The sequence below is a fragment of the Taudactylus pleione genome, unplaced genomic scaffold (assembly GCF_031769625.1).
Source record: "Taudactylus pleione unplaced genomic scaffold, aTauple2 ptg000129l, whole genome shotgun sequence".
Taxonomy (NCBI): domain Eukaryota; kingdom Metazoa; phylum Chordata; class Amphibia; order Anura; family Myobatrachidae; genus Taudactylus; species Taudactylus pleione.
The window spans coordinates 11,464,259-11,483,308 of NW_028284531.1; the positions used below are offsets into that span (position 1 = coordinate 11,464,259).

General features: G+C 43.1%; 1 protein-coding gene across 1 annotated transcript in view; it reads left to right on the forward strand.

The window, feature by feature from the left end:
• ADAMTSL3 (ADAMTS like 3) overlaps positions 1–19,050 on the forward strand; it is a 536,839-nt gene that overhangs the window by 432,344 nt on the left and 85,445 nt on the right. Inside the window, exons 16-17 of the mRNA XM_088472851.1 lie at positions 2,918–3,207; positions 6,375–6,504. Coding sequence (XP_088328977.1) covers positions 2,918–3,207; positions 6,375–6,504 — 420 coding nt within the window. The remainder of the gene's footprint in view (positions 1–2,917; positions 3,208–6,374; positions 6,505–19,050) is intronic.

The following is a 19,050-nucleotide window of genomic DNA, read 5'->3' on the forward strand; positions in this document are numbered from 1 at the left end:
TAGCTGTGCCCATTATGCAGTGGCCCCAGTAGTTGTGCCCCTTCTGCAATGCCCCCTGTAGTTGTGCCCTTTAAGCAATGCCCCCAGTAGCTGTGGGCCTTATGCAATGCCCCCCTGTAGTTGTGCCCATTATGCAATGTCCCCCAGTAGTTGTGCCACTTCTGCAATACAGCCTGTAGTTGTGCCCATTAAGCAAGTCCCCCATTAGTTGTGCCCCTTTTGCAATACTCCCTGTAGTTGTGTCTTATAAGGTAGTGCCCACATACTCCTAAGAAGAAACTTACCTGTCTTCATGCTGGCACCTCTCCACGCCATCCGGGTGTCCCGAGTCCTGCCATCGCTGCTGCTGACGCTTCCGCTGCCTGCTGGATTTAACTGACGTCACCCACGCACTGCATTACTGGGAACGCTGGCCTCTGAAACGATCAGAGGCTTCTTTAGTCTCTGATCGCTTCAGAGACCAGCATTTTCAGTACTAGTGGGGGTCTGCCGAGCCGCGAGCCACACCAGAAACTCAAAAGAGCCACTGGTTGGCCACCCCTGCTTTATACTATGAGCCACAACACCTGTTAACAACCACAGTGCCCTATTTCATCTGTGTAGACCTGCATCAGAGAATGGCCCTAGTATCCTGCTGCTAGTAATTAGTTGCCAGAACATGAGGTTCTTTTCAGCCCTATATAAGATGATGTATGAGAACCACACATTGGCAATTTATTGAGAGAGGCGTTTTGAACCAGCTTCTCTGAACATGTGTCCTAATTACAGTTTATTGAATTATTACCTTTGTTTTGACATTTGGCTCTGTATGACTATCCTTCTGGCTTTGGGTTACCCTCCTGGCTTTTAATCTTTTAGCAGAAATGCTAAAAAGTATGCAATGGTTCTTGCCATGAATACTGGTTAAATTTATACACATTTTGCTGATTGTCCATTCTAAGGGGTATATTTACTAAGAATCGTGTCTGTCCGAGAATGCATTCCTGGGCGCGTTTCCCTTGATTTTCAAACAAAGAGATTTACTAAAGACAAACACAGGTGTAAAAACACGATTCTATCTGCAAACAACGGTAAAACACACAAATACAAGTCAATACACCATCAAAACAATTCGCAAGTACTTTCCATATTTTTACCGACATTCTTGGGCACCCCTTTCCGGTAGCAGCTGGAGGGGACCTGCTGCTCTCCTCTTCGGGAAAACCCCCACGAATCGCGGGTCTGTGAGGAGGGGTGGGGCTAAATGACACAATTTTTTTCATTTAGCCCTGACCCTTCCCTATGGACCCGAAAATTCAGTGTAAAATCTCCCCATCCTGCTCAGTTCACTAGGAAGTGGGCGGGATGTGGGTGATATGCTTACTCCTCCGGTGGTGTGGGGGGTTACCGGAGACTCCCGCAACTTCCCGGAGAGTAGGCATGTATGACTTTCCATAGACAGGAATACAACACAGGGAAGTACCAAGAATCATGTCTGAAGACACGATTGTAAATGGAGCAAACTCGGGTCAAAATAGAAGCTTAAAATGACTCAGCAGTGTGTTCAGCAGAAGCACTGTGATCTATGCAGTGCTTCTCTGCTATAGGTTAAAGAAAAGGTAAAACAAAACAGCATGGGGTCCCCCCCCCAAAAAAAGCATAGTCAGCCCTTGAGCATTCTGGTACTGGAAATACGGGTGGAAAACAGACGTGGGGTTCCCCCCTCTTTTCCTATAACAGGCACCGGGCTGAACCACCCGATGGGCTTACACTATAGCAGGGAGACACAGTGTGGGATCCCTCTGCCATAATGTAAACCAGCCCCAAATTGGTCAGCTCAGGGCTGGCAATCCTTGGAAAGTGGGGACCTCCCCAAATAAGGGGTCCCCCTTCTGAGGAGCAACCTGATCTTCCCTACACCCCTGGTGGCAGTGAGTGCAGGGGTAATGGGTTAAATTAAATATACTAATATTGTTCTTCACAGTGGAACTACAAGTCTCAACAAGCCTGCCCTGCGGAACTTGTAGAACCACAAGTGCCAGCAGGCTGCTGACACCTGTACCCCCACTGTGAAGAGAATATTAAAATAAAAAGACAGGACAAACACACAACATGTTTTAAAACTTTATCACTCACTCACTCACTCACACTACATACTAACCTACTCCCTGTGCTGGTCAGTCCTCTTGTCCATGTAGGATCCGGATTTCTTTAAAAACAAACAACGCGATTACACTGAAGGGCACCCACTGTCACCAGTGTTGCGGGGAAGAGCTTTCAGTCCAGGGCTGGTTGATCCTTGTTTTTTTTTTTTTTTGGGGGGGGGGGGTCCCTAGAGGCGTCACTGGGTCTGGTGACACCCGGTGCGCACTCTGATTATCTCTGTGTGCCGGCGTCCAAAAGGGGGGATTGGCCTAAAATAAAGGGGCGTGGCGTCATGGGGGATCTCGATGACTTCACTCCCGGGGCATCCCAGCATAGCCGGAGATGCTGGGCTGCCCCTGGAGACTTGGCGGTCAGCACGTTCGGCTCCTCTAGGCTCTTCTATGATAGGAGCCGGGTGCTGCAGGGGAATGTCACACTGCAGCACCCGGCTCCTGCCACTGCAGAGGAGCCGGCATTTGGGTGTCACCCCCTCCCAGGGTGACACCCTGGTGCGGCCTGCACCCCCTTCATGAAGCCACTGGGGGTCCCCACTTTCTGAGGATTGCCAGCCCTGGGTTTACTAGTTTGGGGTTGGTTTACATTATGGCAAGGGGATTACATGCTGCTATAGTGTAAGTCCCCTGGTGTTTAATATCGAACAGACACGATTCTTAGTAAATATATCCCTAATAATAACTTTGTACTATAGTAATATCTTTATACAATGAGTGTAAGTTCAAAGTGCATATATATTGTAGTTTCCACTATGATGTACCATAAATCATCCACACAGGTTTATCCCAGAAGCCTGGTCACCTTGTAGTGCTACTTGTGGTCGTGGTGTACAGGTGAGAGATGTCAAGTGCCGTATTCTGCTGACATTTACTCAGACTGAACTGGAATTGCCAGAAGAGGAATGTGAGGATGAAAAACCAGATGTGGAAAGATCTTGCTATCTCCTCCCGTGTCATGGTGATACAATGGACCAAGCATCAGTACTTCCACCACAAGAGGAGGATTCTGCTGAGATGTATGACTGGGAATATATTGGCTTCACATCCTGCTCCAGCACTTGTTCAGGAGGTACAGTCTATTGCTTTTATATATCTGAACAGTGAGTAGTAAATTATATTCTTATGCTGCCCATGTGCACACACAACAGTTTGGATTTGGTTTTGTGTGTTCTGAAAATGGCCAACCTGCCAGATGACTGTGATTATCAGGACGGGTCCATACCAGTTGAATCTTTCATTGACCGCACAGTAACTTCACCTCATGTGATCCGGTTGCTCTGATTGAGCTTTACACAGCACGATCTGTTCAGTTTGCTTGTGTATGCTGTCCAGATGGTCACAGATCTATTCATTGAAGACTCCGATTTAGGATTCCACCTGAGTGACTGGGTCTGCCTATATATGGGTAGCTTAATCCTACAATAGGCCTTATTCAGAGATGGACGCAATGCCAATGTCTTTGCAAATGGCCAATGTTTTTTCAACTGTGCATGTCTGAGCTGCACTGTGCATGTCCTGCAATGCTGCAAATGGTCTTGCGATGGCGGCCTCGGAGTTTATTCGCAAAGTGATTGGCAGTCAGGGGCCGTTTGTGGGCGGACTCAAACACATGCCTATTGCGACCCTTTCGGGGGCGTGTCACAGCCTGCAACTGCAATTCCGTACTCAGTTGTTAATGCTTCGGTGTCTTGGTTCCGTCAGCCATTCTTTGTGGCCATAGGGTTACTCAGAAGTCCGATGATTGACCAATGTGCATCCAATGGTTGCATCCTTATACGCAAGCAGCGGGCATGAGACACGGCTAGTGGGTGTCTTTTTACATATCCTAGCGACGGCATTTGCATCCATATTGCATTAAAGTCAAATGCTGTTGACCGCTACATAGATGGATTTGCTTATATAGTCAAGCCTTGAAGTTACATGATGGGAGCGCACATGGCATGACATACTGTAGTGGGTACACATTAGCCGATTTTGACGATATGTTGGCCCAATCCGTCTGACCTTATTTTAGTAAAACAGTAAGTATGATTACGTAATGCTCCGTTCTGCCCCCTACTCTAACACTTAGCCCATCGCTGTTCCTCTACAGTGCGCTAAGTCGTCTTGTCACCCTCATAGTGGGAACCGTTGGAGGGTGGCGTGCGCCTTGGCTTCCATGGCGCACATTGTAGGGATAGAATAGACCTTAGGTAATGATAAATGTATATACTGTAATCCATTTTTGGTGTGCTTTGAAACCTGGGAATTTATACATGGCCAAACAGTGTTCATTGTAGGTAACCAATAATAGAAAATTATTATTGTACATTGTAATCAATGCACGAATCTTGAGATAGCGATACCAATATGACTGTTTTGTTTATTTAATTTTAAATATAATTTTATTGATGATACAAACATACTGTACATGGAACATACAAGCAAGTCACTGACAAAAACAAAAGCTCAAGACAAAAAAAACAACTGAAGAGGCTATAAAACAACAATAAAAGACAGTGGTGTAATGAGCCCATGACACTGTAACGTAGCATTTCACATGCAGATACAGCCGCAGTCGCACATAGAATATATAATTTTAATCAGCATAAGCTTATGCGACTTATTCACATTAGTTTGCGAATAAGATGCATTTTAAGGGAAAAGTTGCACAAAAAAAGTTACCGAGTCACACGGTGCTCACACGTTATGTGTAATGTGACTTGTGGCGCATGGGGAGGATAGATGTAATGTGGACACATCTCTATCATGCCAAAAGGCTTGTCGTCTGGGGCAAACCCACCAAATGTAAAGGAACGAGCCTCAAAAGGAATTTAGTGCCTGATTCAGACTCGGTCACAAGTCTGCATTCGCAGGTAGACTGCCGTTGTTTGCAGTCTGCGCATGTTTACAAGAAGCAGTGCGAGTGCGCAAACTAGTCCATGTGATCTGGAAGCGCTCGCACCCTGTACACAGATACCTCGCTAGAATGAGTGACAGGATGTGCCGTTTGTGGGTGGTGACAGGGAGTGCTTGATGATAACGGGGGTGTGGTGATGCGAAAACAGGCGCATATCTGTGTCTGAACGCCGTTTCAGGGGCGTGCATAATTAAGACACATTGTCAGCATACACGTCACATGGCTGAATTACACACAGCAGCACTCACAGTGCTTGCGGTAGGGTATGGCCAGCCACAAGTGCTGCATATGGGTCCGATGTTACTCGATGTTACCGATTGTTTAATACACTTCCTGGAGATGACGTGTGTTACTAAGGGAAAGTGGGCGTCTTGTGTCAGGCTGGTGGGCGTCTAAATACATACCGCGATCGCAAGGCAAGACATAGTGGGCGTGCTAATGTCTTGTTAGCGATCGCAGGATTTGCATACTTTGGCTGCTGACGGCTGCATGCGAACGCAACCTTGCGGCCGGGTCTGAATCAGGTCCTTAGTACCAGTGATATAAAAGCTAAGAGCATTTTCTTTAACTCATAGCACAAATAGAACTGGAAGCCATGTTTGATCGAATTTCTTGACAGTACTGTACTCGTCCTCCAAAGACTTTCCGAGGTCCGACTTCCACACCAACTTGTGAGAATCTCTCAAAGAAGATACAGAAGGTTTGATCTCAGCATAAATTATGGAGATCAGGCCTCAAGTTGATGTCTGTCTCAAGCATAGGGATCCGAATATATATATATATATATATATATATATATAACGGACGAATGGTTAGTTGAGAGGTCATTCAGATATTTTATACTAGTTTGACTGCCATAGAGGGAAAGTAGGGAGCTTACATCCAGTGAAGAAATCAGGATAATTAAATAGAGGGAACAGAGGCTCAAGTATGGGGGCTGGGCAGAATTCCCTATTGGTTTAGTTCTATAGGGTCGGATGAGTAAACACTGACTTTTGGCGACGAGTGCCAGCAAGCCAACGGAGGGAGGAGGCAGATGCTGCCCTAACTAAGACTGCCACCTCAATTTATACTGTTTTTATTTTAAAAAAAATTATTTATTGTTAAAAGACCAGATTTATTTTTATAAAATGTAATTTTTTCAGTCAAATTTGATTCCTTGTACCTATAGATAAGATGGTGAATTCAGTTAAATTAGTAATTTAATTCCAGGAACAAATGGTTTTAATTACTCTTAAATTGAGTATAATATTTCCTATTCACTATTTGTGAACGATTGGACATATGCCTTTGTATTTATATCTTTCCTTCCTTATTTTTATGTTTCTTTAATCCAGGAAGACAAGAAGCCATAGCAGCCTGCCTTCACATGCAGACAAAGCGGGCTGCGAACAGCTCCCTGTGTGACAGCTCCATGCGTCCCCCTGCAATGACGAGAGTCTGCAATACCAAACTGTGCCCACCAAGGTATTGTCTGAAGGGACTTCGAGAACACAATATTAACTGTAAGAAAAATTGGTAAAGAGGGAATGTGTAAGTGGTGTAAAATAATTAAGAAATAAGACAACATTTATAAACATTTATAAAGTAAAATAATTGTGAACACTTTGCATGCGTTGTATGGAGCGAGAGATTCCCATGGCTGCTGCTTGCATCAGCACAGTCGCCCTGGCTTGTGCCCGGCCTTAGAACATTCTTTCTCACTGCAGAATTGGTTGGAAATCTCAATAATTCTGTATGTTATAAAGGACAGGGTCGTAGCTAGAGTAGTGCGGCAGGTGCCATCGCGCAGGGCACCACAGGTCAGGGGGTGCTGTTTGGGCCTGTCAAATTTATCTTTATTATCATTCTTGCTTGTAGATTTGTCTTATTTCATCCCCAGCATCTCCTGGCCTCCCCTATCTCTTCCCATGAAGCCATGACCCTTTTTTGGGTCCATTATGTCCCTTTGAAAAATGAGGGGGCGCCAATGCTCTTTCTGGCACAGGGCACCAAAAAGTCTAGCTACGGCTCGGATAAATGACACCTTATGTACCTTCCTGGCATACTATATATGGTGTAGGTGTGTCTCTGTCACTAGTAAAAAAAACATTTAAATGTGAGGGATCCGGTCAGGCGTAGAGCAGAAAATGGATGGAAACCAAAAGGTAGGGATTGATGAATAAAACAGCTAATTGCTTACCTAGAAAACGATTTTTATGGGGCTATGTGTTGGTGGCAATGGCAGTGTAATTGCTTGTGTGGCAAATAGTTGAGGCCCCCTTTATTTATTTTTTTTATAATTCTTTATTTTTAACGGTCAGTCAATAAAACAGAAAAATAAACATTAAAGCTGTGTTAATAATACAGTGGAAAAATAAATATAGCAAATATTAAATGTCACAGCGTGATCCAGCCCAAAATAGAAACAAAACACTAAAAATAACATAGGTAAATATTAGCAAAGGGCACAAATGCAAATAGAAAGTTAGGAAACAACACAGACTGTTATAAGGGGAATAAGTACAGGGCGGGCAAGGGAGAGGGCAAGGGTTACCATAGCGATAGATTCAATGAAAATGTACAGACAGACCAATCTGTAGGGAAATTGGTAATATTAGAGGCAGTAGTTTGAGATGAGGAAGACAGACTAAGCCACCCAAGGGTCTCCGCAGGTGTTCAGCTCTCAGGGGTAGAGAGAGATGAAGGTCTACGTTCAGCAGAGAGCCAGGGAGTTTTACTTGAGTAAAAACATGGCCCCTATCATGGACATAATAAGTTATCTTCTCCATAGCAGCCACATGCCAAATCTGGTATTTAAGCACAGAAAGAGTTGGTGGAGGAATAGTTTTCCAGTTAAGGGCTATCAAGGATTTAGCCGCTGACAGAATATGCATAAGTACTTTCTTTGAAAATGTATCAAGGTCTAGGGGTGGGTAGCATAACACAAATATCCAGGGGTCCTTTGCCACTGTGGATTTCAAAAGGGAGTTCAAGAGACCATGGACCGAATCCCAGAAGAGAATAATATTCTGGGTTGAGGCCCCTTTTTAATTTCTCATCTAGGGTGCCACAAAACCTCAGTTTGCAACTTTGAAGGTGAGATTCACATACATAGAATTATTTTTAAATAGATGAGAGTAAAGTTTATTATGATGATCAGGATGCAGAGATGGCACTACTATAGTTGCAGGTGTCCCTGGGGGGCCACGTCATAGGCGCCTATTCATCAACACTAAAATAACGGTTTTAAGGACATTTCCCTTAATTACCATTATTTTAGTATTCACTAACACACTTAACACAGGAGATATCACTGATATCTCCAGGTTTAATCTGCCTGCGTTAATTTCCCATACATTAGTATGGGGATGTAGAAATTAGACTATTCATCAAATTCTGAAAATTATGTATTTTCGGATTTTGAAGGTGTTACTAACTTACTATACGCCACTCTCAGGTGGTGTACAGCGGTTTTTATACTTACCTGCTGTGAGTGTGAGCAGGTCCTCCGGCTCGCTCTGTCACTCCCTCGTCCCGGCTCCGGCTGCTGCTCTGACTGTGTTCTCCTGGCAGAACACAGTAAAGTTAAAAAATAAATATATATATATATATATATATATATACACTGTGTGTATGTGTATATATATATATATATATATGTATATATGTATTTTAACTTTACGGTTTTCTCCTCTTCAGACGTGAGGTCTGGGTCCGCAGGTGCAGCGGCTAGGTAGGTGGGGGACAGAGAGGTGAGTGGAGGGTTTGGGGGGGCCACAGAATTATCGCAACTGTGGGCAGCTCTGCGCATGCGACGATTTTGTGAATGTAACGGCGCATGCGCAACATCGATTACAGCTTCGGTAAATTAGAGCAGAGAGGGAAAAGTATCTATTTCCTTAAAAGCTGTAATCGCAAAAAATGACAGATTTTCAAAATAGATAGTTATGGAGAGGAGGAATGATGAATTCCTCCGGTAATTAAGTAGAACTCCATGCGAGTTCTAAACCTAATAACCTCCATTGAATTTTTAGTTGTGATGAATAGGCCCCATAGTCTCATGCAGCAACACTGTGATTGTAGAATAATTATGCTGCTGTCATATTCACCAAAAGTAAGTGTGTGATTAGTTAACAGTAAAGGATGCTTCCTATTGGTTATTTCAGCAGCCCCAGGCAATCAGTAGAGAGAGTTCCAGTAAGCTGTATGAGGGGATAATTGTCTGCTCCATACACATAGGGGCACATGCACAATGTTGCTACATGGTTTACAAATGACTTATGTCCATGAATTCATGGGTATGCTTCCACTTTAGGTCATGCCCGTATTCTTTGTCTAGTAGTATAATATTGCATGTAGAAGAGCACACAGTACCACGTACAGAACCACACGCTATGCGCACCTTCTGTGGAGGGGACTCTTTTCAACATGTTCTTGATTAAAAGTCGTTTAAAAGTAAATTTACATTCCAAACAGGAACTAGTTGTAGACAAAGCAATAAAATGGAAAAGTCTGAGAGGTATAGGGCTGAAAGTGATATCAGACATCTCATTATAAACCTGCAGTTGAAGTACCGGGATGTTTGAACAGGGCCTCTATGCATGATGCACAGAAATATAAACAATGCTGTTGGTATGTGCATTTATTTGTGTCTGGGACAGCTGCACAGAGCTGCCTCTGCTATCCCCCATAGCCCAACCGCTTCCTGGATGTCTCTCTACCACACTCTCAGGTTGTCTAGCGAAGGTAACAAGGAAATTACCACCATACAATCCCTCATTTTTAAGTATCTTGTTTTCTATATGTCATGAGTTAAGATTCATTCAGAGGTAGTAGCAGGTGTCACAGTGGTTAGCATTATTGCCTTGCAGTGCTGGGCTCATAGGTTTGTAATATGTAGGCATTATATAAATAACGGTAATTGTAAAATCCAGCAAAAGATAATAATAGTTAAAATTATAATAATTATAGTAATAATAATAATAATAATAACATTATTAATAATAATAATATTGATAGTAATAATAGTAAAATGATTAATAATAATAATAATAATGATAGTAATAATAATAGTAAAATGAATAATAATAATAATGATAGTAATAATAGTAAAATGAATAATAATAATAATGATGATGATGATAATAAACTCCCAATGATAGTTTGATTTGTACAGTATATTGGCTGGGTTTATAAGTGTTTAAGTAATACTAATAAAACACAAGCTATAATTCATATTAGTTTTTATTAAATTGAGTGTAGACTTCTAAATGTTTATGTGTGATTTGTTTCCATTACTTATAGCACTAACTGGTATTAGAACAAAGTGTTATAGTATTAAGTAACTTGCAGATGGGGATGTGAGAAGGAATGGCTGTAACTGTTTAAGATTCATTGAAAAGAAGTGTGAGGTAGTCTGTAGTGGCTGCATAAACAATATTCCAAATAGTGTCCCAGTTTTCCTTGTCACCAAATTGATAGCTGCAGCCAATTTTATATTATCCTATGATGCTTCTTATGCCCTGTATCCATTGCTTTGTCCTGCAGTCCATCTAATACATTTCTTATACCCCTTTCATACATACGACCCGGGAAATTTCCTGCTCACACCCGGGAATTTCTCCTGTGCAAGTTACCGGGTGTTTGGTCAAGACCCCCCTTTCACACTACAGCGTCTACGTGGGAAATTCCTAGGTAGATCCCTTTCAGACATAAGCAGGGTCTTTTAGTTTTTAATATTACCTGCCTCTCCTCTGCCCTTCCTAGTTTATCCCCTCTCCGTCTGCCGCTGATGATGTCATCATCATGCAGCGGGCAGCCGTCCAATCACTACAGCCATTTTATTTTACTATTATTACATTATTTAAATGTGCCCTGGTGGTCCAGTGAGAGTAGCACCATTCAAACATAAGCAGGGTAATTTCCCGGGACGTAAGTCCCGGGAAATTCCCTGGTCGATTGAAGGGTCAGCTACTGAGGCAGGCCAAATTCCCGGGATTCTCGGCATGTCTGAAAGGGGTATGAGTGTCGCCTCAGAACCTACTGATCCCCTCTAAATACTTGCATGTATTTCCCTGGCACCCTAACTCTCTCATGAACAATATAAACATCTGTAAATTAAAGTAGACATAAACCTTCAGCCTCACAATGCCCCTACTTTGTTAAAATTATAACAAACTCTTCACAGGGATACCCCTCCATATTCCTCATTTCCTGACGCTTTAAAGTCTTTAATACCTTAACCCAAACAAAGACCCAGAACCACTGGCGTCTTATAGGGCTATTAGTTTATTAAATGGCAATTTCAAAATAATGGCCAAAATGATGGCAGCTAGATTACAAACAATATTTCCATCTCTCCTGACTGATCACCAACTGGGCTTTGTGCAGGGTTGTCATGCCGTGAATGGGATTTGTACAGCTATACCAGCGGTCGCAGCATCCTCTCAATGCCCGTATTGCGCGAGCATATAGTTGAGCTTAGATTCTCATAAAGCATTTGACATGGTTGTATGGGCTCATTTGTTCTGAGTGCTGGAGGTGGGGTAGTTAGAGAGTGATTTCAGACGTTTGATCCGATGTTTCCATAACAACACTTCAATTGGTCGGCTTCACTGACAACATCCTTCTTTATATCACAAGTGTTCTCTCCCACATATCCTGTAAAGGATTGATTTATTCGGTTCTATATCTGAATTCACTATCAATGTAGACAAGTCTGTGGCACTACAGCTCTATGACCCAAGCTTTCGTCCATCCTGTGGAAACTATCTCTCATTACAATGGGCTATGAATAACATTCCCTATTTAGACATTATATTACACAAACATCCTTCTGACTTGTATGCCATGTAGTCTCACGGGCCATTCAGAACCTTACTAACAACTTGAAGGGGTGGGACCATCTTCTCATTTCCTACTTAGGACGGGCAAAACTGATAAAAATGGTCCCGTCCCCCCCAGTTGCTGTATCTATTTCAATTGTTAACCATCTGTCCATAGAGATATGCAAGAAATACATTTTTTGTTTCGTAAATTTATTTAGAACAATGGCCGCCCGCACATCAGCTTGCATGAACTATATCAACCTACATCCTATGGAGGAATCAACTTTCCGGATGTTATTGCCTATAATCAGGCAGCATTGTTGTGCAATCTGCGTGACTGGCTTCATAATGAGGATACTTATGCCGATACCTCCTTGGAGCAAGGTTCCCTGGGACATATAGCACCCGCATGATCAGGAGATTTCAGACAAAATTAAAGATAATACATTGTTGTGGACAACTCGTAAAATTTTGCATATATTGCATCACCAATCAGGCCTTAACACATGTCATTCACTACATCTCCCCCTCATTCCTAACCCTGATTTTCTGGACGGCTTGGCTGCTCATCTTTTTGCTATTTGACAATTTGGTGGTATTTTCACTATATCTGGTTGACATTTCTATAAAACGTACCTTGAGATATTGTGAAACTTCTCTGAGATATGAATCTGTTAGGCTTTACCCTCTTGTATCTTTACAATCACAATTTTATGTTAGCCATGTTATCCACCACTTTTCAGTCGCTGATTGGCAGAATCTCTTAGATCAACTCCTGCTTCAACCATTCAACCACCCCCAAAAGCTATTTCCACTTGTTATGCTTTCCTTCAAGATATTCTCCACCATTCACTGTCTGCTAGTGGTATGACTAATGGCTCTCATATTGACCTTCATTGAACATACCTATACTAGAACAAGCTCTGTTGTTCTCTCACAAATCTCTTCTAACTGGCATCTACACTGAGTTGTTTCTTAATACATATCCCCCCAATGATGCTATCGACTTTCACCGACTCACACATGTCCGAAATGTAACCAACCACAGGCTGCTATAGTAGGCGGCCTTTGGATTTGCCCACTGATAAAATATTTTTGGCATCTGATTATGTGCTATGCTGAACATCATCTGCTTACTTATGTTGATTTTACTCTAGAGTGAGTAATTTTAGGTGTCTTTGATGTTCACCAGCATATAATGATGGAGGGCAAATGACTATTAATAGCACTTGAGGGCAGCCGGGGTAAAAAATCTATACTCCAGAGATGGGTACAGAGGGGATGTAGTCAGGATCCCGGCGGTCAGAATCCCGACTGTCACTATAACGTCTCTGGACTCCCGACGTTCATGACAATACCGGCTCTGGAATCCAAATGGTCAGAATCCTGGCGGTGAGTATTAGTGTTAGGGGTTAGGTTTAGGGTTAGGCACTAGCAGAAGGACTAAGGTTAGGCTGCGAGAGGGGACAGTTAGGGTTAGGCTGCCGAAGGGGACTGTTAAGGTTAGGCTGCCGAAGGGGACGGTTAGGGTTAGGCTGTGAGGGAAGGGTTAGGGGAAGGGTTAGGGTTAGAATACTCTCTAACATGCGCTGGGATTTTGACCGTAAGGATCCCAGAACCGGCATTATGACCACAGGAATTCTGACCTCCGGGATATTGTAGCTAACCGATACAGAGAACACACACCCCAATTACCCCAGTTATACTTTATATTTAGAATGGACTGGGTGGAGACTCTTTGGAATAAGAAAACACATACAGCATGCTTCTTTGGTGTATGGGAGACTTAAATTGATAAATAGCCTCTTGCCACGAAGACTCAAATTTATAGAGGTTTACACCAAACTACTTGATACCACCTGCGAGACCTAGCCCAGGATCCCCCCATTCAACTCTAGTGTCAATATTCCATAGTTGTAGATGGTCTGGTTCTCTCCCTGGATAGAATTTTGCATTGTATCTGTGTGTACATGTATTTATGTGTGTATATATATTTAAGTCCATCTTTGTATTAGATATTTGTGTTCTCCCCTTCTTGTTAGAGCTTCAACTCTATATCAAAATGACTCCACTGTCAAATTTCACCTAGGGGCTGCAGCCACCCAGTAACATCCACCACCCGCAGGGACTGCCTCGCAGTGGCAGTGGCTTGCCATTGGAAGCACCCCCTGCTAATCACAGCCGGACAGGCAGTCCCATGAGGAGGTGTTTTCTGCCCCTGGGACTTCCAGTATGGGCTACAATTAGCAGAGAGAGCACTTCCAACTGGAAGTCACTCAATTGCTATAACGATAGCCCTGTTTGGTGTCTGGGGACACGATGCAGTCCCAAGAAGCCTGGGGTGCTTGTCAATTTGTGCGCATGTGTGGGATCTTGATCCCGCGCTTACGCACAAGCCATCTGCACAGACCGGCTTACAGCGGACCCCCTAGAAGATAAATGTAAGAGTCGCCACTGTTTGCCTCTATTGCTGTACTTTCACTTTATGTGAATCTGTTGAATATATTTGTTTCTATTTGCATTATGAAGCCTCAATAAGATGTTATAAAAATAAATGTAGTCCTAAAAAAAAAAAAAAAATCCTTCATATGAAGTCAGGGTTTAAAGAGCAGAATTCTTTATTGAGCCTCTCTAGGTTACAAATTAATCAGCGTTCCTTACACTTACCACATCTGGCAGACACATAATGAACAGATTTTAGTATTCCAATATCAGGTGCCAAATGCAGGAAATCCTAGAACCGTTGTAAAATTGTGAAGTAACAGAGATAAAGTGTAAAAAATCCACTTCACAATGTTAATATTATATTGTGTATTTTTTTTATTTCTAATTAATTTATTTTTTTCAACACATTTTTATTGGTTAAGATACTGCAAAATTAAATGAAAATATATTGCAAACCTCTAAAATCTATACATCAAGAACATATAATACAACACCTAGTTTGTATACATGAGGCATATATTGTTTGCATTATCTTGACCCTTTAATTAGTAGTTTTACTGAACATGATTAATAATATGACTGGTATGGGTCACGAGATTATATGTCACAATGGTGAAACTTTTCCTCGCCCTACAGGTTGCAGTTTCTATGTGGTACGGCTATTTTAGAACTTACAATCTTGGATGTAAAATAATGGTCTGCAAAGTGTCCAAAGCTTGGGGCGAGCCTCTAACATACACTGGCAGCTAGCTCCTTTCTTCCTCCGCCAGAAGTCACAAAAGGTCTTTTTAATAATGATTCAGGAAATTGTTCCACATTGAAGCTGAAAGAAGATTTCATGTTGGTTTCATCATGATTTCTCAGTTTTAGCGGCAGACATTTCTCTTAAATATTCTCTTTGAAACTCGGTAATAAGCCTTGAACGTATTTATTTTCTTCCCTTTTTTTGGTTTCTATTCTACCAGAAATGTGCGGCAGTTTATGTGAGTGCTCTGATCTTTTCCTTTGCAATATCTTATTTTCATAGCAGAAAAATTAATAACTTGATTTTTTTCTATTTTAAATACTCCATGGATTATACTTTTACCTTGGGGATTTTACATTCTATCCACTAGATGCTAAAGTAGCTTTCGGGCACTTGACATCGATAAGTTAAATGTGGTAAGCAGGCCCGGCACTGGTAAGCCCACAGTTGAAACGAAAGGGAATGTAATATTTCACCAAACATTATGCTTCTTAGGGTTGTGTCACTTACACATTCACTTCACTCTCCAAATTTAAATCATTCAGATATATGAGTAATATTAAGAGGATGACACATGATCGCTTTAATTGCTCGAGTGGTCTGTAATGTGCTGAGAGCAGTGTTTTGGACACATGTCCATAGTGCTGTAGAAAATGCTAGCCAATTGAAATGCATTATATTTAAGAAGGCCTTGTTGTTGCAAAGAGCATTTTCAGGGCTGTATACAAACAGTAATATGTAAAAGAGCTGCACTATTCTACCCGCAATCACAATACTATCAAATGAGGCATAAGGGCTTCTGAAGCCACAAAAGCGTTAGTGTAGAAAGTACGTCTGTGCCACAACCTTTAGTGTTACAAAAATCAGGGCAAATAACAGTTTATTTTATAACTTTTGTATACAGTGGACACCAGAACAACAAATAACCAAGATAACTCCTATATCCCTATAGTTCATGCTGATCACTAACTATGGGCCTTATAAAGAGTACCCAGAGCTGGCTGTATCAGTTTATTTAAAGTGCGCATTGCTCCGGAGCCAGGAGTACGCAAGCATGGGGCGATCCTGAGTCGTATGCAACTTAGTTGCATCTCCACTTACTGCTGAAGGGGTGCAACTGGGTGGTAACACGGCATTCGCTCATAGGGTCAGTTTATCGAGGGCTTGTCAGCAGAATTGCACAGTTGTGTTTCCTGGATAGTACAACTATTTTGAAATGGATCTTTGGCACCAGGGATAAGCCTGGTACAAGTGTACACTTACTGTATAATGAGTGCACAGTCTGGCTGCAAATATGCGTACAACTCTGCTTACAGGTGACTATATTTACTCCTGTGAACACAATGCGGGTGCAATTACGGACGCCTTGTGTTCAACTCAGCTCCTATGTATCTATACTTGCCAAGAAATTATGATTCCGTATGCCAGTTAGTTATTGTTATTAGTCATTGTTAATGGAGAAATGGGGAGGTCAGGAGCCAGTGCTGGGACCCATACTCAGCTACGCTCCCAAAATGGCCGGAGACTCCCGAAAATTGGATGGCTGTCCTGGCCACCCAGAAAAATGGGTATATCTCCACTGGCATTGTACAGCAGGGGTCGGAGCTACGATGACACAATTGCGTTGCCACGCCCCAGGCACGCCCATGTTTGCCTCACAATGCACTCCGTGTTCCCAACAAGTGTGATATCAAGAGTTTTTGCATACATTTGGTAGGGATGGTAGAGGAGAAATGATAGTAAGAACTTCATCTGCAAAAAGAGATTTTTTGTAATCATCCAAATCGACTGAGACACTTGTGTTGTCTGGGGGAGCCTAATTCATGCTGCCAGTGATTTGACAACCTTTATATGGGTTATAAAGGGCCTTGTCTGCTTCCAACATCTTGGCAGAGGGTTTTGAGTATAGGGCTGAATGCCTTGGAGCAGTGGCGGAACTAGAGAGTGGTGGGCCAAGGTGCAAGAATATGATTTGGGTCCCCCTATGCAGTGCCCCCAGTAGTGGTCCCCCTATGCAGCGCCCCTTATACAGTGCCCCCAGAAGTAGTCCCCACTACACAGTGCCTCCAGTAGTAGTCCCCCCTATGCGTTGCCCCCCAGTAGTAGCCCCCCCTATGCAGTGCCCCCAGTAGTACCTCCTATGCATTGCCCCCAGTAGTAGTCCCCCGTCCCCCCTATACAGTACCCCCAGTAGAAGTCCCCCCCATGCAGTGCCCCCAGTAGTACTCCCCCCTATGCATTGCCCCCAGTAGTGTCCCCCCTATGCATTGCCCACAGTAGTAGTCCCCCCTACACAGTGCCCCCAGTAGTGCCCCCAGTAGTGGTCACCCCCCCATACAGTGCCCCCAGTAGTGGCCCCCCCTATACAGTGCCCCTAGTAGCAGCCACCCCACCTATGCAGTACCTCCAGTAGTGCCCCCCCCCTATGCTGTACCAGTGTCAGGTCCCATTCCCTCTTACACACACACACACACACACAAAAAAAACACAACTGTCCGCTCCACCCGGCCCGCTCTTCTGCCCGTGATGTCTCTCCCATCACCCACTGCGGGGGGAGCCGGAAGGTGGGGCTCATGAGTGAGCTGCAGCCGGCTCCCTCCATTTACGCAGCAGCCAATGAGAGTCTGTCTGACTCTCATTGGCTACTATGTGGCTATCTGTTTGTTACTGTGTAGTGCTGACCACTCTCACTTTGGGCTGCACTACACTTGTGTGGCCCGGGGGACACTAGCGGCGGGTGCAGCAGCGGCTATGGGCCCCTGCACCACAGCGGGCCCCGGTGCAAGCCACCGGCTGCACCGCCGCTAGTTCTGCCACTGCCTTGGAGGAATCCCCAAATCCAAATTTGTGGAGTTTCTGACATAAAGGGCCAACTTATTTTGTCTAAAGGCACACATCCACTAGACGATCAAATTGAGCGATTGAACGATAACGATATCGTTATCGGTTAATCATTCGATAATCGTTTAATCGTTTGCAGATTCTTTAAAAAAATGTCTAAGCAATGCATGCTCCCGCTGGTCGTTTAGACATCTATCATCGTACAAATATGTTGGACAACCTGATGATAACGTCAGGTTTAGCCTGTTTGCAGATGATTGATGTGCCTACACTGAACGACTGCTCATTCAGTGTAGGCACATCACAGACAGACAAACGACTGCACAATTACAATGTGGTAATCATGCAGTCTTTTGCCTGTCGTCTAGTGGATGTGTGCCTTAACTGCTGGCTGCACTTTATTATGGGGCTGTGACATTACTTTGACAACTTTGGATAGAAGTGTGTCTGCATGACAGAAGACCATAGAATCATTGACACTATCTCATATCTCCTTATTTGACCAAATAAGCACTAAATAATATATGACAGGACCTGGAGAAATAACAAAGGAATCTGAAATATTGCAAAGAACATAAACGCACAGGAATAAGTGAAAATAAAAATTGTGCCTCACAACTAACTAAAGCTGTAATGAGGGAATAGGCAGTATGGAATTGCAGTGTTTAATATATGTACATGATTTCAATAAACTAAAAATGCATATTTACAGTAGTTATTTGTAGTTGTATAGTCAGATAAATTGAAGATATGAGACTGTATAGAGATGGGATAACTAATGTTGTACCTATCAGGACAGTGTTGTTTGCACAGCCCTCCAAGGATTTACATTAGAACTGCTGTGTTTAATAAAATTGGCCTGTCTGCCAGTGTCTGATCAACCATTAGGCTAATTAGGCTGCAGCCTAGGGCTCCAGGACTTGGGGGGGTGCCATGCAGTTGGCAGCTGGGGAATAAAATGAAGGGCGCATTGTTTAATTAAAGAAACTTGTAAGTCATCTGGCCGGCCTGAGGTAGATTGGAGGGTAAAGTTCATAAAGTGACCCACAATGGCTGTGCAGATGTCACGATGTAACTTACTGCTCAAACTTTTATGCACTACAAGTGCATTATGGGGCCCATACATATGCGACTGATTGCCTCAATTCCCTGACTCCTGGGACTGGGCCCGGG